Consider the following 21,615-nt stretch of genomic DNA (forward strand, 5'->3'; position numbering starts at 1 on the left):
TAATATATTTGAAACCACAAAACCCTAGCACTGGAATCCACCACTCAGATTCAAAACGTCGCCGTCTTCTTTCATTCTCATCATATATATATATAAATATGCATGCATGCACGCAGGCCACGCACACTCTATAATATATAAATATTCATTATTCAATTCATTTGTATTATGGATCCAATTATTGTGAATGATTTATCTATAAAGTAATTGGGGAAGGTTCATTCGTTATCTTCAATCCCTGGATCAAAATATTATACAAATAGCTATTGTAGATATGCTAGAGTTGTTATACCATCAAATTCAAATTTTAATAGAATAAACAAGTGGATTGTTTTTTCGAGGAAAAAAAAAAAACCAAGTGGATTGTTGAGCATCAGAGAGGTTGGAAATGATAAATGAAAAATGTGTATTAAAGAAAAAGTATTATATATTTTTAATTGTTTATGTTTTAAAGTTTTAATAAAAAGAAACGTTTTATTTATGTTTTAATTAAGTATTTGAATGTTACTGAATTAATTATTTAAACGTTCCTGAATTAATTATTTAATATTTTAATTAATTCATTTTGTTTGGTAACGTTTTGATTAATTTTTTTAATTAAAATAAATCAAGTTTTGTTCTTTAGAGATCGGGAACAACTTTTGACAAATTTTCTGAGTATGTTTTCCAATTCCATTAGACTTCGGTGTGTGCACGCTTAAGTTCGGAGTTGTATTAACTTTGAGGAGCTATCGACGAGCATACTGCATGGTACTGTGGTCGTGCAAAAATTGCTTTCCAAGATAGTGGTTCTTTCCATAGCACAACAACAATATTTTTCATCTAAATTCTCCTTCAGTTCTTACAATTTGAAAGCAAATTAATTCTAGGAGCAATTAGATGAAAAAAAATCTTAGCATTTTTATCGAAAAATCTTGTATTTGCTACTGTGCGCACTACAAGAAAATTAACTATTTTCAAAGGTCACAAAAAGTATAAAATAAACATTCGATAAATTTTTTCGAAGGTTTACTCAACCTTCAAAAAGTGTCGAGATAAGTCCCGTCGAAAAAGATTTTTTGAAAGTTTTGTTAACCTTCAAAAATTCATATTTTTTAAAGATTCAATTAACCTTAAAAAATTCATATTTTTTAAAGATTCAATTAACCTTAAAAAATTTATATTTTTCAAAAACTATAAGCCTTCGATAATTGTTAAATTAGTTGTCAATAATTAGTGAGTTTCAATTACTTTTTTTTTTTTTTAAGATTTTCATTATTTCCCAAAGATCATAATCTTATCCTCAACCATCTTTAAACCTTTAAAAAAAATTTCTTTATTGACATTTGAAAATCATTCCAAAAAAATCAAGTAGAATAATATAATTTGAAATTAATACTAATTTAATATTGTTTGTTTAGAAAAATTAAATTACTTTTCCTAGTTAAAATTTATAATTCCAAAACTATATTCAACACAAGTAAAATATTATTTACTATGACCAATAATTACTAAAAAACGATCAACAAGTAGTCACAGTATTTCTAAAACTAATTCAAATAATACTAATACTTCAAATTCCTAAAAAAAAAAAAAAAAACTATAACCCCTACTTTAGGAATTTTTTCCATCATGTCATCATTGCTTAAAATCGATGTTCAAAACGATGTTCTAGATCAATAATTTGATCTTTGAGTCCTGGTACCTCAACTTTTCTTTGTCGTTCAGATTCTTGAAGACGTTGTTCTGACTCGTTAAGACGTCGCTCAAAATCATTTGGAAGATGATCCAAGCAACTCAGAAGGAGTAATACCGACTTCATAACCTCAAACATATGCTCATATTTCTCTGGTATGGATTGTGTCGAATTTGGATCTGGACATCTATCTCCCCATGTCATAATTAGATAATGCCTATTCTAGTATGGATTCACAAGAAAAAAAATATGTTGGAAACTATCAATTCATTTACCTGAAAAAACATTGCAATAATTTCACAAATAAGCATCTTAAGTGAGACATTTTTACTGAGAAATGCAGCCATATGTGATGCCCCAATTCTTAATCTATTTTATTGTCACAATTCTTGAAGAAATGTATCATTAAAGGCTTTAGTCATTTCAAAATGGTTTTGTCTTGTTCTGTTTGTTTTACTACCCTATTATGCAAGAAAAGCCAATTATACAGCAAGATGAGAAAGTCATACCTTATGGAAGTAAATACCCTTTACTTAAAGCAGGTCTCTCGTAAGGTGTAACCTATCAGAGATTCAAAGAAACCTCATATTATAAAAAAATGAAAGATACTTAATTCCCACTTGATACATAGCTACCAAATTGTTCATATTGACTCAAGCATAAAAATAACAATAAACTAAGTTGCGTACTCGAGGATGAGAGAATTCAGTATTCAACGAACCTGTTGAATCAAATTTCACCAAGCAAGCTCGTCGAATCAAGAACGAAATAAAAACTTCTAATTCAAGTGCCAAATTTGAACATTTTTACAATAAAAGTTTATGATAGCAGCATCACGAAGTTGTATTTAGTCCTTGTGCAATTCAAAATAGCAACTCAATCAAAACAATTTTCAATAGAAAACACTTATAAACATTGCCATAAAATTGTTTTTGCTTTCCACTAATCTATTCCAACTTCAAACGACAAAATTGGAACCAGGAGGTAAAAATGTTGTGCTCGATGCTAAATGCACTCGTCGGAATAGGAGTGAAATTTGTCCCAAAAGGAAAACCAGGCCCGAGCCTGACAACGGCGGTGTGCATGTGGGCCATGGTCTTGGCTTGCCTCACACCAAGTTTATAAGTCCAATACTGAGTCCATGCTTATAAACCAACTTCCCAAAGGTTATTCTTCCGATGTGGGACAACAAAAGATTTTAATATTTGTCATTCCCAACAGAGAAAACAGAGAGAAAAGAAAGCAACATAAAGAACCAACTTTTCAAGACTCCGTAAAAGTGTAACAATCTTTGCAAGCAACCTTTTTTCTTTTCACATAAAGCGGCTCATAAACAAATATCTTCACCTTCAATCAATCCTTCAAAATCTCTCTCTTTGCTTTACTCTGTTTTCAGAAAAGGAAGAGAAGAAGATTTATGAGATTTAATGTATAATAAAAACTTCAAATTATAATCTTAAGTTGGTTTTCTATGTAAAAAAATATGCTCTAAATAAATCAGAGTTAATCAATCTCACTTTTGATACAAAATGAAAAAAGTATAGAAACAATAATTTGAAGCTAATGCGACCTTCTCTTCAACCAAATCATAATAAACAATGTTATTTTTTTTCTCCTTTATAATAGATCTGTTCTTATATAATAATTAAAAGAAAAGACAATGTAAAAAAAAAAAAAAACTTTCTTACTATATCCAAACATAGTTTCTCTCTCACAAGTCACAAACCATCACGTTTCGATTTCCAGCCATTCTAATCTTTTCAGCAGAATTTGTCATTGCCGGAAAAAATAAATATTTGGAAAAGAAAAATGATACTACATGGCAGCAACAAATAGACATTACAAAAAATGAAAGAACCAATAAAACATTCTAATTTATCAAATTATAGAATTCACTCACAGATGGAGCACAAAACTGGTCTTTCTTAATATTTATAATTTTTCGGGTCTTGGATGCGACAACGAGAAGATCAGTCTGTTATGGTATAAGATCAAATATGAGTTTAGTATTAAAACTCTAACTTCTATATTAAGATTAACTCGTGAACATATTATTCCTAACCCATAAAACAAATACTAAATTAGCTATAATTAATTAATTAATTAATTAATCAATCATGCTCTACGATAAGCAAAGCAAAAGCAAGAGTTATATATCCAAATGGTTATATTTAATAAGTCGATTTCTTATTATCTTATTTTATCCCTGCACTGGGTTTTTTTCTTCACAATATAATATGGACATCTGCATATACGAAGGAAAAAATTAAAATCAAGGGATGTTACATATGATGTTGATGAATTTTCCAAAAATTAAGGAACTATGAACATTAATAGAAAATTTTTAGAATAAATGAATGAGAGTAAGATCCATAATCTCAACCCTATAGAATCCATGAAACCCAATACTTTCTTTTGGGGTGACAAAAACCTATATCAAAGAATCCATGAAAGTGATCACTTGGGAATTACTATGGAAATTGAAACCAAAGTATAAAAAGGAACATCTCAAGGTACAGACACAAAAAAGAAACTCACAGATTTCTCTGTCTCAACATAAAATTCCATCGGCACCATAAATGATACACCTCTCGTCCAAGTCAAATTCAATGTATAAGTGCAACATACAGGAGCAGAAGAGCCAAATATTTAATTTAACCAAATTTGTGTCCAAAAGTTTTTAATCGTGGATTTTCTTATATGTATAAATGTGATAGCAGAGCCAATAATCAATGCCTTCAACTGGAAGCACATCAGAAATTAGGTTTGTCAGAATCGAGAGAGAGATGTTAAAACTATACGGAGAGAACAAAAGAAAGTCCAATAGGCATGGGAATACCAATAATTTGAGGTTAAAACAAATAAAATCAATCAACAATTAACAATTACCATTACAAACACAGTAGAAGAGAAGTTCATACAAATACAATCAAACAACTTCACAAATACAATCAAACCATTCCTTGGTTTAAGAGAACCAAAAACTTTCATCGCAAAAAATCAGCGAGACAGAGAGAGTGATCAAACCCTAGATGATCATGCGCCCAAGGAGACCAAGAAAAATTATTTTACTCAGAATTTGTAGAGATAGATTGAAGAGAGTTGATATGGAGAAATTTGTACCTCAAACTCCAGCGGAATTGGTAAAATTTCCAATTAAATCGAGATCAGAACAAGAGGGAGAGATTTCGCTCAGAAAAGTCCGATGAGAGAGAGGGAAAAACAAGTGAGGAACTAAAGATGTATACCAGAAAATGCAGCTTCTGAAAGAACAGAACAGCGATGACGGCGAATGTAAGATAGAGGGCTAGGTGAAGGCTGAAGAGCGAGCAATTGAACACAAAGTAAAGGACGTGATATATATTTTTTAATAATAATATAATATTATATATTTTTTTCAACGGCTTCAATAACCATCGATAATAGTTAATACTAATACATATCTTTTTTGAAGGTTTTTATAACCTTTGATAAAATTTCTTTAAATACCTTCGATAATATTTTTGAAAGGTTTTCAATAACCAATTTTTTTAAAATACCTTCGATATTATTTTTGAAAGGTTTTCAATATTGTAAGGAGCAGAATACTTTTGAATAATTTTCAAAGGTTTTCAATTACCTTTAATAAAAGGTTTTTGAAAGGTTTATGAAATTTGTTGACAAAGGTGTATCTTTTTCAAAAGTTTTTAGAAAACCTTTTATACAACATCATATATTTTTTAAAGCCTTAAATGTACTCTTTTTCAAAGGTTTTTAATAACCTTCTATAAATAAGTGAATAATTTTCAAAGGTTTCCAAAATACCTTCGATTAAAGATAACATAATTTTCAAAGGTTTATTTTTAAATTTGTTGATAAATGTTTATCTTTTTTCGAGGTTTTTAATAACCTTTGATAAAAGTGCATCATTTTCGAAGGTTTTGAAAAACCTTCGATAAAAGATCATATAGTTTTCAAAGACTTCACATATTTGTTGATAAATGTACTATTTTTCAAAGGTTTTCAATAACATTCGATAAAAGCTGGTTGAAACAGCTTCATCTTCTTGTAGTGGCGGGTCTCACCATCATAATCACCAGAGACACCCTTGAATCTGGAAACTGGAATGCGAGGCAGTGGATTCCTCCACTGTGTTGAAATCATATGCAGATAGGTCGAAATCATCCTCTACCGCGCTTAAGAGATCTGCTCGACGTCAGATCTGTTCGGGTGTTCTGTCAGATTTGTTGGGAACAAACAATGTAACTATGGAAAAGCTAAAATACAGAGGCAAACTAATATGAATAGAATACCAAAATGCTTAGTTTGATTGATTGAAAATGGATGATGTTGTGCCTTTATATAGGCTTACTACAATGATAACATAAATAGCATGTACATAACCACTAACTAGACCCACTACTCCACTAAAGTAGTGTTCTCCTAAATTTAGAAGCCATTATCCCACTTAGTACTACCAAATTTGGTGCCACTAAGTTACATTTGAATCATTCCTTCAATACTCCCTCTTGATTTTCAAATTTGCAAACTCCAAACAACGTTCTAAAGTAATAAAATTTCTCATTTGACAACAACTTCGTAAGTATGTCGGCCCACTGTTTGTGCGTGCTACAATACTTCAGAGCAATTTCTCCCTTCGTAACCAAATCACGGATGAAATGGAAATGAATATCAATGTGCTTCGTCTTGCTATGAAATGTTGGATTCTTCGTCATTGAGATCGTTGCTTTGTTGTGTCGCAGAATATCTTCGTTGCTCCCTCTTGCTCTTGTTGAAGCTCGGCTAATATTCTTCTTATCCAAATTGCTTGACACGCGGCTGAAGTTGTTGCGACGTAGTCTGCTTCCGAAGACGATAATGTCGTCGTGACTTGTTTTTTTGAACTCTAGGTGATTACTATCGGTCCTACAGTAAACACACATTTGCTGATATGCTCCGCTTGTCATCCAATGAACTCACACAATCACTTTCTGTGAATTCGTATAGCTTGAAATTAGATACTTTAGAGTACCAAATTTCATACTCCATTGTTTCAGTAATGTATCGAAGAACCCGCTTAGTTGCTCCAAAGTGATTCTTTGATGGGTGTTTCATAAACCTGGAAATAACACCAACAAAAAATGCAATATCGGGTCAAATGTGGGTAAGATAAATTAAGCCTCCAATGAATTTTGTAGCATACGTCATGACATCTCTATCTTCCTGCTGCAATTTCTCATTCATATTCATAGGTGTAGTTGCAGGCTTGCAATTAAGCATGCCGAACTTGTTGAGAAGATCCTTGACATACTTTCTTTGCGAGATGAAAATTCCTCCTTCAACTTGATGAATTCAAGACCAAGAAAGAGATGCAATAAACCCATATCTGACATCTCGAACTCATTCTTCATATGTGACTTAAACTTAGCGATAAGGGATTCAGAGGAACTAGTATAAATGATATCATCAACGTAAAGGCTGACAATGATGAAATCATTTTTACCTCCCTTTTTCACATACAAGGTGGGCTCGTTTGCACTTCTTATGAATACATTTTGCTGAAAATAGCCATCAATCTTGCTATACCACACTCGAAGAGCTTGCTTCAACCCGTACAACAATGCCTTCTTCAACTTGTACACCTTCTCTTATTTGCCTTCTTTTATGAAACGTTCTGGTTGTGCTACGTAAATCTATTCTTGTAAATCTCCATTGAGGAAGGCCAACTTCACATCAAACTGATAAACCGGCCACTGCAGTTGTGCCACTAATGCTAGAACTATTCTCACAGTTTAAAAACGAGCTACTAGAGAAAAAGTTTCTTCAAAATCAATATCATGTTTCTGCACATATCCTTTCGCCACAAGCCGTGCTTTGTGCTTCTGTATGCTTCCATCTACGGCGAACTTTGTCTTGAACACCCACTTCAAGCCAATTGCATTTTTGCCTTCCGGTAAGTCCACCATCTCCCAAGTTGCATTCTTCTCGATCGATGCCAATTCTTCCACCATCGCTTTTTACCATTCTTTCTTTCATACTGCTTCTTCATAGCATATTGGATCTGAAATCATTAAAGCAAACTGACAAGATTCATAAATGTCAGACAAGGATCTAAACTTTCTTGACGGTGATTCGTCCAATGATCCTATAGAGTTTGAACTTTGAGGCGATGACGGGGAACTTGTTGAAGGTGTAGAAGTTGAAGAAGACGTTGTACGGGTTGAAGCAAGCTCCTTGGGCGTGGTATAGCAAGATTGATGGCTATTTTCAGCAAAATGGATTCATAAGAAGTGCAAACGAGCCCACCTTTTATGTGAAAAGGGAAGGTAAAACTTATTTTTTGATATGCTCCGCCCGTCAGCCATACTTGTTGAAGGTGTCGAAGTTTATGAACTAGTAGAGGATTGATCGGAGCTTGATGAAGTTAGTTGTGGACTTTCATTTGTCGATTCTTCATTCACCAATGGAACTTGTAGCTGTAACCTTTCTTCATAGTTCTACCAATCCTAGCTTGCATTCTGATCAAATATTACATCCCTTCTTGTTAGAATTTTGTCATTAAGAGGGTCATATAATCTATATGTTTTGGACTGAGTACAATAACCAATGAAAATACACTTTTTAGACTTTTCATCAAGTTTTTGACGAATTTGAGAGTGTACCAAAGCATAATAAATACAACAAAAAACTCTTAAATGCTTACAGATGGTTTCCTTCCATGTCAAGCTTCATATGAGGTTTCATTCATGATCGTTCTTGTTCGAGATATGTTCAATAAATAGATAGATGTCTCTACCGCCTCTTCCCAAAATTGATTCAGATGCCCTTTGCGTGTAACATGCTTTTCGCCATCTCCATAATGGTTCGATTCTTTCTCTCGGCGACACCGTTTTGATCCGGAGTGTAAGGAGTTGTCAACTCCCTATGAATGCCACTTTCTTCACAAAAATGCTTGAACTCATTGGACAAGAATTCTCCACATCTTTCGCTACGAAGAGATTTTATGAATTTTCCACTTTGCTTTTCTACTTAACCTTGTAGTGTCTGAATTTCTCAAAAGTCTCTAACTTGTTTTCCAAAAAATACACCCAACTCATGCGACTATAATCATTAGTAAAAAGCAAGAAATAACGACTCCCACCAAGAGACTTAGTTTGTATAGGCCCACATAAATCGACATGAACCAATTCAAGATACTTAGAGGCTCTCCAAGCCTTCCCACTAGGAAATGACTTCCGGGTTTGTTTTCCATAAATGCACCCTTCACATAAATCAATAAAGGCAATTTTGGGTAGCCCAAGAACCATACCTCTTTGATTTAGCAATGACAAACCCTTGATGTTGAGATGCCCGTATCGCGAGTGCCACAACTTCAAGTCATCTCTTCCTTCAGCAGCAAGAACAAAACTTCCCACATTTGAGACTTCTAATATGAACATTTTGCTTTGGGTCATCTTAACCTAGACCATCTCTTGACCTGTCTGCTTATCTTTGATCACACAGGCACCATCATCAAATATTATGGAATATCCACTAGCCATTAGTTGTGCAACACTCAATAAATTGTATCCTAAATCGGGTCCAAATTGAACATTATGAAGGAGCTTGAGTTTACTATGGATAGTTTCAATAGCCATCATACCTTTGCCTTCAACTTGTAGATCTTTGCAGTTTCTAAGTTGCACCTTCATCTTTTCTGCCTCATCAAGTTCTCTGAAGATGGATTTTGTGCTTGTCATATGATTTGAGCAACCACTATCTACAAACCAAACATCACTTAGCTTTTGATTAGTTTCTACATGAGCCATAAAAAGCGTACTACTTCCAGCATTCGTCGATACTTCATTATTTGCAGCAAAATTGGTTCTCTGATCATTGTACCAACCGTCTGCCTTTATGTGACCATAGCTTTTGCAGTGGTAACATCGAACTCCATTCTTGTTACTTGTTTGCTCGTAGGACTGCCTTTGTCGTTCGAATCTTACTCTACCTCTTCCGAAACCACGACCTCGACAACGAAATCCTCCTCTTCCGCAGCCTCGATTCATTAAATGATCATTTTTTCCAAATTTGGGAGCTACCTATTTCACATGAAATGCTTTTTATTTGGTCTTTTCAAGCGATCTATTAATCCTCGACTCATGAGCTTGAAGAGAACCCATTAGTTCATCAAATGTAAAAACCGACAAATCATTTGATTCTTCTATGACAAGTACTACATGATCAAATTTTGGAGTCAAACTTCTAAGTACCTTTTCAACAATGATCTGGTCGGTAATCATCTCGTCGTAGGACCGCATTTGACTGACTATTGTCATTGCTCTTGACAAAAAATCAGCGATCCATTCTCCATTCTTCACCATCAAGGTCTCAAAGTCACGCCTGAGTGATTGCAATCTCACTACGAGGACCTTCGAATTGCCTTGAAACTCCTTTTGTGAAATAGACCATGCCTGCTTCAACGTTGTTACCGCTACGATTCACGAGAAGACGCTGTCATGGACCGCCTATTGAATGATCACCAATACCTTGGAATCCTTCTTCCTGTTCTCCCGCAATCTGCCTTCGTCGTCGGGATTTGCACGAACTCTCATAAGTCTTGAGATTTGAGTAGAGTCCTCATACGAATGCTCCAGAATTCGTAACCTTCTCATTCGAAGATGGGGATGAGTGGTTGTGCCGCACTCATCGCATTGTCGTTGCTGCCCATCGATCTCTCTTTATGTTTATACTCTAACTCATATGTTTACACTCAACTCACTCTCTCAAACCTTGCTCTGATACCAAATTTGTTGGGAACAAACAATGAAACTATGCAAAAGCTAAAATAGAGAGGCAAACTAATATGAAGAGAATATCAAAATGCTTAGTTTGATTGATTGAAAATTGATGATGTTGTGCTTTTATATAGGCTTACAATGATAACATAAATAGCATGTACATAACCACTAACTAGACCCACTACTCCATTAAGGTAGTGCTCCCATAAATTTAGAAGCCATTATCCCATTTACTTAGTGCCACCACATTTAGTGTCACTAAGTTACATTTGAATCATCCCTTCAATAAGATCTGCTTGATTCTTTGCATGGGTTTGCCCATGGGTCTAATTGCACTGCCGTAGAACCTCATCGGAACATCGATGGGTCACGTCGAGTTGCACCAGAACATTGTCACCGTGGATCTGGTAAGGTATCCGTGGTGAAGAGGCCGTTGTGGGTTTGCCAGAAAAGAGAACACAATGACGGTTAGAAAGGAAAAAAAGGTAAACGAAAGATGGGGAAGAAGATGAATTTTCTTTCCTTTTCATTTTTTTTTAGAAAAAGAAAAAAAATGAAAAAAAGGACAAAAAGGAAAAAAGAAAAAGAAAAAGAAAAGAAAAAAGAGAGAAGATCGTACTTGGCGTGGAAAGGAAAATAAAAGAAGGAAAAAAGATGAGGGGAGAGAAAATGAGTTTTGTCTTGTTCTAAAAAGAGAGAATCTCATCTTTCTAAAAAAAACTTGAAACATCGTGATTGTGAACCGGACAAGCATATCCTTCAACAATTTTTTCTTTCTTGTGATAAATATGTGATATTGAGATTTTCTTTTAAGTTTATAATCTCTCTACTTTTTTTTTTTTTTAATTTTTAGAATTGTTGGTTGGCAGGACGCGTTTGAATTTCCTTGGTATTATTGTCGGGGATGGATCGTGCACAAAGACCACAATTGTGGGTAGGCCACCGAAAAAAATTTGAAAGATAGAGAGAGGACATAGAAGTCAAATAGGTGAATTTCTTATTATCTATTATCTGAAACTGCAACATTATAAATCCCATGCATATTTGATTTGGCCTTTTAACAAGTCATGTTCTATTCAAGTTGGAATTTTTTCGAAGACTTGTTCCAAAATATAGGCTAAGTTGTTTAGTCTATTTCATTAAACTTTGGATTGATTTTCACATGCTACATAATTAAATTTTATATATGTTGGTTTTCCTATATTATGAGTGTTAAATGAGAAATTTCGACTAATTACTAAATGTCACGTCACAAAATTTAAAATTATATTTAGGACCAATGATAAAATTACACATGTCCTAAATTAATTTAAAATCGACAAATCTAATTATGTCACGTGTCTCTCTTATGGTCGTCCGATGAAATCAACTTAATTGGATCAAAACCCATGAAGAGACTGGACCCAAACCCATGATCCATTAAGCCCATGGTCTCTTAAGACCCACCAAAACTCTATAAATAGAAGGGATAACCTCTCATTTGAAACGAAAGAGATCCAAAAGAATTGGAGATTCAGAGCACTTAGAATTGTCTATAATTATTCAGAGTCAAGCGAAGCATCCAAAGCCAACAAGACTTGCAGAATTCGGGACTTGCAGAGTACAAGACTTCAAGAACATTGAATCTTCTCTCCCCAAGCAACAATACTTGAAGACTCCATCAAACTGCAAAGTCATCATCAAATTGGCGGAAGAACTTCATCAAGCTGCAAAGCCAAAGAATTTCACAAGCTACAAGCCGAAGAACTTCACAAGCTGCAAAGTCGAAGAACTTCAACAAGCTGCAAAGCCGAAGCACTTCACCAGCTGCAAAGCCAAATACTTCACAAAGTCCTCATCAAGCTACAAGCCAAAGAACTTCATCAACAAGTCAAAGTCTTCAACAAGCTCAAAGCCGAAGACTTCAAAGATCCTTCGACAAGCAAGAAGCTGAAGGCATCAACCATTGATTCAAGAACAAGCTCACAAGCCCTTGAATTAAAGTTTACGTTTGAGAGAATTAATCAGAGGGTTATACATTAGAGATTGTAACACCCACATACATAAATACAAATACAAGTTCATTAATTCGAGTTTTCTCTTTGTTAAATTTCTCGTCGAACAATGAGCGTAAAAGTTTTTATATCTTTTAAGTACCTTACGAGAATAGAATAATATTTTCAATTAAAATCATTGTCATAATTTGAGCATGATATTTATTGATAATTATCGTGTATATGTGTTTTATACATTAGCTAAATGAGGCATTTCTCTGTAATCTTATTTGTGCAATTTAAAATTATTTATGATAATTGAAATAATTGTGAAAGTTGTTTATTAAGCTGATTAGATAAATTGTGAATAATTAAAAATGAGGTAATAGAGTTTCTCAATTTAAGTAATCTAAGTTTAATTTCATATCTTAAATTATTGTGGTTATTGAGATTTTTAAGTGGTCCTGAATTTTCATTAGAATGAAAATTATTTTATTGATGTTGGACTATAATTCACTCTTGTTGGAAAATAGGAAATGTGTTGTGTAAAATCCAATTATATGTGCTGCTCATAATACTGATTATGGGTTAAAATTTTCTTTGTGGTGATTTGAGATCTTGCTTGACTATATAGTCGAATATATAATCGTATTTTGATTAAATATATAAAATTATTCGTTATCAATATTTTATTGTCAACATGTCTATAATCTCTAAATTTATTTCTTTTTGAAGTTATTTGTTATTACATGAGATTCAAAGTCATGAATATTATTAAAGGTGGAAATCAGGAACTTATATGATTAACTAATTGCTCTTGTGTATCTGATATTATTTAATTATATGATGTTGCTAATTAAATTAAGTAAACTATTGAAAATATATCTTATTGGTGAAGTTTATTGACGTAATTATGTGAAATTAAATTAATTATTGGTAGAATAATTAATTTGAGATGTTATGAGTATGATCATGTGAAATTAAACTTCTTTAACCACCTTTCGGTTGAAAATTCAAATAAGATAGATGTTCAATTTGTATAGATGAGGTAGACTTGTTAGACTTATCTATAGGTAATGAACATTTTAGGTGTAAATGAATTTTTAAAGAATAAAACCTTGAATAAAAAAATTTATAGAAATTGTGGGATATACACAAAATGTTATATGATATATATTCTCTCCCGTATCTAAAATAGCTACTATTAGATCTCTAATCATGTTTGCAGCGATTCCTGGACTATTTATACATCAAATTGATGTGGCATCTCCTAACGGTGATTTAGATAAGGAGGAGATTTTAATGACAAATTGACAGCTTTGTGATTATTAGTCAAGAGAATAAGGTATGCAAGCTTTAAAAGTTCTCTTTATGGTCATAAACAAGCTAAACAATGATACGTGAAATTTAACAATACTTTGGTAAGTTTAGTCAAAGTTGTTTGAAGTTGATTAGGTGATTATATGTTTCTATGGTGATGACATGCTTCTTTTTGCATAAATTTAGATGTCATTAATGATACCAAGTTACCTTTATCTTCACATTTTGAAATGAAAGATTCAGGAGAGGCTGATATAAAACTTAGTATTAAGGTAATAAACATGATACCAGATTCTTCCTATGTCTATATTGAAAAAACGTTAAAAGAATTTGATTGTTTTGATAATCAACCTATAAGAACACTTTATGATGCTAGCATGAGTCTTAAGAGAATAAGGATGATAGTGTATCTCTGAATATGCAAAAATTATAGAGAGTGTTATGTCTCTGATGAACTGTATTGGACTTGATAGTGCAAATGCTGTGAGTAGATTGAGAAGATATACTATTGTGTTAGATTTGATATTGCATATGTGGTGAGTAGTTTTAGTAGATATACTTTCTATCCTGGTAAAGACCATTGGACTGCTTTTCATCGTTTGAGTTACTGTTTGCACTATAACAAGTTTGATATGTGTTAAAAGGTTATTGTGTGTTGCAAACAATATTATAGATAATGATGAGGTGTCCACTCATGAATATGTGTTTCTTTTAGGTGGAGAAATTATATTTCATGAAAATCAGCAAATTATCATAGGGATTATTCTACCTTATGTGTAGAAGTGTATGTGTAATTTTTATTTCATGGAATATACCATGATTGTAGGGGAATTTGTACTAATATTCCTACATTGTGATTCACAAGTTGTCATAGGATTGCTAAAAATAATGTGTATGATGGCAACAAAAAACATATGCCCCTAAGTTGTGAAACAGTTGCTGAAATATGAAGTTATCTCCTTAGAGTATGTGAGGTCCCAGAGGAACTTAGTAGATCCTCTCACGAAAGGCCTAGAAAGGTAGTTCTTGAGTCCATAGTATATATAGGACTAAAACTCTGATGTATATTGTGAATCCATATCCCTTATTTTGGATAGTCTGGTTATTTGGATGGTATGTATCGATTTTGTACCCATCGTATTTGGTCCGGCTTAATTTTAATTTATTATTATTCTTTTATTAAGTTTAATTTTTAATTGTTTGATTAAATAACATAAGTTTAAATGTAATTGTTTTGGTTAAAAAATAACATAAGTTATAATGTAAAGTTTTAATTAAATTAAATTTTAAAAATATATTTTGTTTTAAAAAGAATGTGATTTGATTATTATTATTATTTAAATTAGGATTTTATTTGATTTTAAGAAACAATTTTCTTTGTTTGATTTTTTCTTCGTAAAAAACCTCACATGTGTCACACTTTCCTTCTTCTGCTCACTCATTTTCTTCTTGACTCATACCACAGTACCATTATTCTTTTATATATTTAAGAATGTGTAGTGTAGAGGAGGAGAGGTAGAGCAAGAGTAGAGTAGGGGAATTAAAGAAGATTTTTTTTTTCTTGAAGAAAACCACTACCCAAAAACTCTAACCTTCATTCTTCCCCTATCTTCTTCTTCTTTTCTTTCTTCCTCTAGTTTCCTTTAGAAAATCACCAACCTGACAACCTCAACACCACACCCTCTTCCTTTCCCCCAACCTTTCATTTTTTTCTCTTTCCAAATCTAGCAAGGCACCCACGAACTCCGACTCCGGCGACGTGAACGCGTAGTAGCTCTAGCCTTCTTCACGACCTTTTCCAAACTTGCGGGCACTTGGGTCTCCCTGCAACATGCTTTAAGTGAGTAAAAAAAAAATTTTTGAAAAAGAATTTTTTTTCTCTTTCTTTCAGAAAATTTAAAAGAATCAAGTTTCTTAAGAATTTGATAGACTCTACAATTGATTTTATTTTTTATTTATAAATGAATTTTAAAACAAAAAGAAAAATTTCAAATAAAAAGATCTAAATATAATGTAAAGATGTGTGCTAAATCAATTAAAAAAAATTGATCCAAGTTTGTCTTTTTCTTTTTAGGGAAAGATTTGTGTTTTTAAAACAAAAAGATTTTCCTTGATAAATCAAGGAAAGTTTTAAAAAGAAAGATATGTTTCAAGTTTTAAATTCAAAACAGAAGTTGACCTAAAAGAATTTCTTTTACTAGATGGGTTAAATAAGTTTTAAAATGTGAAGAGATTTTTTTTAAAACTAAATTTGATTATATAAATAAGAGATATTTTTTTTAAAACGAATTTCATACTCCAAATAAATAAAAGGTTTTATATTTTTTTCTTTTTAAATAAAAGATTTCGTTTTAGAGTTTTTTTTTTAAACAAAGTTTGAAAATAAAAAGTTTGTATTTTAAACTTAAAGTTATATCCTATGGTGTTGGTACATTGGTAAGAGACTTGTATTAATATCCATGACCCAAGAGTTCTTGGGTTTCTCAAAATAAAATTGATTTTATTATTATTTTTTTTTATCATTTGTTTTTTAATTCGAAAACTCCAATATTCACGAGGTGATAAAATTTTTCTAATGGCCTTTACGTCACTCATACCTATTAATTCATATAACGTGGGACATTTCAATCAAAACACAAAAATATATATTTTTTGGATCAAATATATTAATAGGGTAATTTTTGATAAAATATGGTACGTTTTTGAACAGGGGTCCTGGAGTGCTAACACCTTCTCTATGCTCAGTCGACTCCGGAACCAATAATATGTTTTTCGTAGACCAAGTTTTTTAAATAGGTGACCAATCACATCTCGTAGATGGTTAGTGGTGACTACAAACCCTTTTCTCGAAAGAAACCCTTCAAGGGATGACGTCGGCCGTTCCGCATCGTGATGACATTGCGACATACTTGATGGATAATACTATTGTGATCCACTGTGAGAATCCATATCCCTTAGCTTCTTTTAGGTGGTCAGTATGGATTTGATGAATAATTTTTTTTTAAAAGTCTTCATAACTCAATTTTGAGTGGTTTATCAATGATAGAATCGATGAAGTACTAAACGTGATTGTGAAGGTAAGACCCCCTTTTATGAAAAAAATTAAAGGTCTCCTTCTAAAGTTTTAACAATGACCCGCGATATTATATATGTGCATGGCTATTAACAACACTTGATTTATATTGCGGAATTGAAAAACAAGAATTTAAATGTGCTGTAGGAGTATCAACCATATTTAATGAAAGTTCAAGAGGTAACCCACCTTCCTTATTTAAGTTGTTGCATCACTTCATTATGCATTAATTCAAATGAAAGATATTAATACTTAAGTTTATTTTCCTTTCTTAGAAAACTTCTTATTTTTACCGTTTGTCATTCATGGGAGATTGTTGGGAATGACAAATGAAAAATGTGTATTTACAAAGGAAAATAAGTAACCTATTTGTTTTTATTATTGCTTATATTTTAAAATTTGAATAAAAACGTTTTATTTATTTTTAATTAATTATTTAAACGTTAGTGAATCAATTATTGAATGTTTTAATTAATTCATTTTGTTTTGTAAGGTTTTAATTAATTAATTCTTCCTTTTAAACTAAATCGAATTTTGTTCTTTAAAGATCACGAAAAACTTTTGACAAATTTTATGAGTATTTTTTCCAATTACGTTTGACTGCAACGAGTACGTGCTTGAGTTCGAAATTGTCTTAACCTTGGAGAGCAAATAACGAATATACAATATAGCACCATAGTCGTGCTGAAATTGCTTTCCAATGCAATGATCCTTTCCACGGCCCAACAATTATATTTTTCATCTAAATTCTCCTTCAGTTTCTACAAGAGATTTCGGGTGCCGATAGACTTGAGGAATTTTTATGGTCGAGTTAGGAATTTTATTATAAAGTTTGTTGACAACGCACGTCTTAACACTGCTTGTTGTAATTGAAATAGATGGCTATCACATTTGGTGTTCTTAAGATGGTCGAGATTAGGGAGTTAGGGGGCATCCTCATTGAAGATGGACATTCCATACTAGGGTAATTTGAATTTCTTTCAATCATGTTTATTTTACTTGGACAAATTACAAATCTAACCAATATGAAATTAAATATTGAAAAAAAGTAAAATAGGTAAATTAGTGATTACCATAATTATAATGAATTAATATCCAAGATAAATAGTGATTGCTATAATTATAATTGAACAATTATCACCAAAAATAAAAATATATTGATTACTATTATTATAACTAATTAGTGATCAATATTTTTCAAATGCTATATTTATCCTTACTTGTAAAAAGATGTATCTTGTATAATTATTTTTATTAAAATATATATTTGTAAAAAAAAATTTAACGTAACTCCACGTACCCATTTAAAATTTTCAAAATTATATTGCAAGTGAAAGTATTTTTATAAAAATATATAATTGGCCAAATTTTGGTCGGGATGGAGTGACATGTCTTATTAGATAAATATCAATCTAATTTATCGATCTATCCACTTATTCATATTCTCAAAGAAATAAAAAGGTCTAGTATCACATCGTGTCAAATGAATCAATGTTCTTCCCATAAATATGACATCATCATTTAATTAACACGATGTTAATTAATATTAAAACTAAAAGAATAGCCATTAAAGAAAAATAGTGATACAACCAAAGGGGTGGGTAAGTGAAAAGGAAAGAGACAAGGAAGAAAATACACAATGTGGTGGTTTTAATTGTCAACTTTTGATGCACCATTTGGAACCAGTTGAGATTTTTTTCCTTGTAAATGGGTATTTTATTTGGCTACAGCATAAAACCACTTGGTGGAAAATGGATAATCTGCTTGGAAATCACTACCTTCTTTTAAAATCACTTTTATATTTTATTGTAATTCATATGCCAAACTTCCTTTAATTATTTTCTTGCTATTTCTCATGACTTTGTTTTCTTCATTTCCTCTGTCCCAATGCCTCCAAACAAACACAGCTATATAATGTTATGTCATATCAGGGTATAAAAGTGCTTCTAAAAGAAGTCAAAATTATTCTTCTTTGAAGTGGTTTGTGAAAATATGTCTATAAAGTATGTAGGTCACATCAAGTGTATAATGATATGAGAGTACTAACTTCTAAAATAAGTTCTTTGATGTGGTTTTCAACAAGTTTAAAGTAGAATGAAATGGGTAAATTTAAATTTAAATATGAAAACTTATGTATCGAATAGGGTGTTGATAAAATTGGATGGTCGATTAACGTAACTTAATCTGTATGGTTTCGATTGAGTTAGGTTCAAATAAATGAAACTCTATAGATATGATTGGTTTGAAAGGTTCACAAAAATAAATTTGATTTGAAGTGAACCAACTTGAACTTATTCTTAATTTTAAGACTATTTCTTTTATTTACCATAGAATTATATATATGGATATATTTATTTTAATTTTATTTCATTGAATAATTCTTTATATAAATATTGATTTATGGATCTTGATCAATGATAAAAAAGATGTAGATCTTGTCAACTAACGGTTAAATAAGCTTTTGACAATTTAGAATAGATTTCTAACCTAAAGTACTAAAAGTATCTCTTTTGAAACTCTAAAGACCAAATTGGTACCAAATTCAGACAAAAAAAATGTAGGTTTAAATTGAAACATAAAATTAAAAGTTTAGAGGCTTATTAAATTTTTTTTTTAAATAATTCACATGAGCTTAATTTAATTGGCGAAGAAATTAGCTACATCTTCTTCCTCCTACCACTTATTGTACTAAAAGCATTTTAATGTATACATACTACATAGTACACACAACTCTCGAAGATTAAAAGCTTATAAAAAGCCTTTTAAAGTACAAAGTACACATGCATCGTTTCTATAGATGCTTTATGGACTAAACCTTATAAGTTAGATGTTATATGAAGAAAATAGAGATCAGATTAAGCAAACCGAAAAGAGGAAAGAAAGCCGAAGAAGGAGCGGACCTAAAGAGGTAAGTAGGTCGGGGCCCAGCGATCTGGGATGGCCATGGCGTCGAGCAGTGCTCGGCGCCGTGGACGAGAACCTCTCCATTGAATCCCGACCGCCGTGCAAGCCTAGTCCAAGTCGACTTTGTCTCGGTCCTGAATAGTACAGTGTGAGGTTCCACTCTGTGATCTCCTGAGTGCATAAGGATTCGACGAATGTAAACCCTAGGAGGATTAGGGTTCAGCTAATCCTAAAAGGATTGGAACTCGACCTTTATAAATACTAAGCCAAACCTTAGAGGTATGCTTAACAACCCTACTCTCTATATCCGACTACTCCGATACTAACTTAGGCATTGGAGCCTAGTGTTGTTTTGTTTTGCAGGTTTCATCAATTCCTTTGTTCTAAAAGATTGGTGCGAATTCGGCGAAATCCCAAGAGGTACAATTCTAGCATCAACAATTGGCAGCGTCTGTGGGGTGGGGACGATTAGAGATTGCAGCCAACTATAACAAAAAAGAATGGGGGCTATGACAACTAGCCCATAAAGCGACAACCGACAACAACAAAAAGGTATGGACTGGAGTCAGGGTATAAAACCACTAGTAAAAGCCAAGTAGGTTGGAAACCCAAGAGTAATAAACTAAGAGACTTGACTACGGCCAACTACAACAAAAGAGAATGAGGGCTATGACAGCCAGCCCGCAAAACAACAATTGACAGAGACAAATACTCTCAATATAGAAACTCTGGCATGCTCTATGCTTCTATTTTGAGAGTGGGGACTATTGTTATAGGAATAAAGTAGAGATCAGATTAAGCAAACCGAAAAGAGGAAAGAAAGTCGAAGAAGGAGCGGACTCAAAGAGGTAAGTGGTTGGGGCCCAGCGACTCGGGCCGGCCGTGGCCGTCCCGGGGTCGGCACCGAGCACTGCTCGACGCCGAGGGGTTCTCGGCTCAGTGGCCAAGAACCTCTCCAGTGAATCCCGACCCCCGTTCAAGCCTAGTCCAAGTCGACTTGGTCTCGATCCTGAATAGTACAGCGTGAGGCCCACTCTGTGATCTCTAGGAGGATTAGGGTTCAGCTGATCCTAAAGGGATTAGAACTCGACGTTTATAAATACAAGGGTAATAAGCTAAACCCTAGAGGTATGCCTAACAACCTTACTCTCTATACCCGACTACTCCGATACTAACTTAGACATTGGAGCCTGTGTGGTGAGGGCCACACCGATCTTAGTGTTGTTCTGTTTTACTGGTCTCATCAATCTCTTTGTTCTAGAAGATTGGTGCGAATTCAACGAAATTCTAAGAGACAGAATTGTAGTATCAAACATTAGGGGAAAAAAAAACCAAAGAGACCACAAATAAGTAATCAATATTATTTGAAAAAAATAATAGAGGAGTTTTAATATATGAGATCTCTTACTCAAATATTTTGTAACCAAAAAAACGTTAGAGGAATTTGATGGAAGTTTTTAATTTTCCACATTTATTGTTTCCGGAGAACTCTGTATATGACAACATATTCGTAGTGCAGAATGACTAGATGACAAAAACATTTTTTTTCCTTTTTATTTTTATAACTTTTATTTTATTCGAAATTATAAGATTCTTGCAGGTCTCAAACCAAACATTCTATGCTTATCTCAGCGGAATCAGCTACCTGTACTTAGCAAAGAATTTTTCCTTATTTTCTAAACTATAAATATTAATTAAATATGCAATTTGTTTTGTTTTATCGGAAATGTAGTAGACACTCACAATACAAAGTAAATATATAGATTGCAACCATTAAAAATCGATAAAGATTATTCTCGTACTTGGTATAGTAACAAAAAACGAAGGAACGTGTGATGAAAGGCCTTAGGCTTGCCCCAGACAACTTTTACCAAATCAAAAAGTGTCTTTCAATTTAAATGTCCTTCCCAC

General features: G+C 32.7%; 1 protein-coding gene and 1 long non-coding RNA gene across 3 annotated transcripts; both read right to left on the bottom strand.

The window, feature by feature from the left end:
- Window positions 1-1,447: 1,447 nt before the first annotated feature.
- Window positions 1,448-5,035, bottom strand: LOC111019872 (uncharacterized). 2 transcript variants are annotated; one of them, XR_015790668.1, is made up of 3 exons: window positions 4,799-5,035; window positions 2,185-3,061; window positions 1,448-1,892 (listed from the first exon to the last, which is right to left on the bottom strand). It is a non-coding gene; the product is annotated as an uncharacterized LOC111019872 (long non-coding RNA). The 2 variants fall into 2 exon arrangements; XR_015790669.1 differs by having other exon boundaries at window positions 1,448-1,897.
- A 4,079-nt stretch (window positions 5,036-9,114) lies between these two features.
- LOC111019837 (uncharacterized) lies at window positions 9,115-10,308 on the bottom strand. Its single transcript, XM_022296335.1, has 3 exons — window positions 10,183-10,308; window positions 9,907-10,107; window positions 9,115-9,735 (listed from the first exon to the last, which is right to left on the bottom strand). Exons 1-3 carry the CDS (start codon window positions 10,306-10,308, stop codon window positions 9,115-9,117), a joined length of 948 nt encoding a protein of 315 aa, XP_022152027.1.
- Window positions 10,309-21,615: the final 11,307 nt, after the last annotated feature.

Source organism: Momordica charantia (genome assembly GCF_013281855.1).
Source record: "Momordica charantia cultivar OHB3-1 chromosome 5 unlocalized genomic scaffold, Mcharantia_2.0 BLBB01000005.1, whole genome shotgun sequence".
NCBI lineage: Eukaryota > Viridiplantae > Streptophyta > Magnoliopsida > Cucurbitales > Cucurbitaceae > Momordica > Momordica charantia.

What these genes read in the sequence shown, in the direction of transcription:
- LOC111019837 (XM_022296335.1), bottom strand. Translation starts at nt 10,308, where the DNA reads ATGAGAAGGTTACGAATTCTGGAGCATTCGTATGAGGACTCTACTCAA. An exon ending in ACAGGAAGAAGGATTCCAAG is followed by an intron (nt 10,108 to 10,182) that starts GTATTGGTGATC and finishes ACGTTGAAGCAG; the next exon opens with GCATGGTCTATTTCACAAAA. An exon ending in ACCAGATCATTGTTGAAAAG is followed by an intron (nt 9,736 to 9,906) that starts GTACTTAGAAGT and finishes CATGTGAAATAG; the next exon opens with GTAGCTCCCAAATTTGGAAA.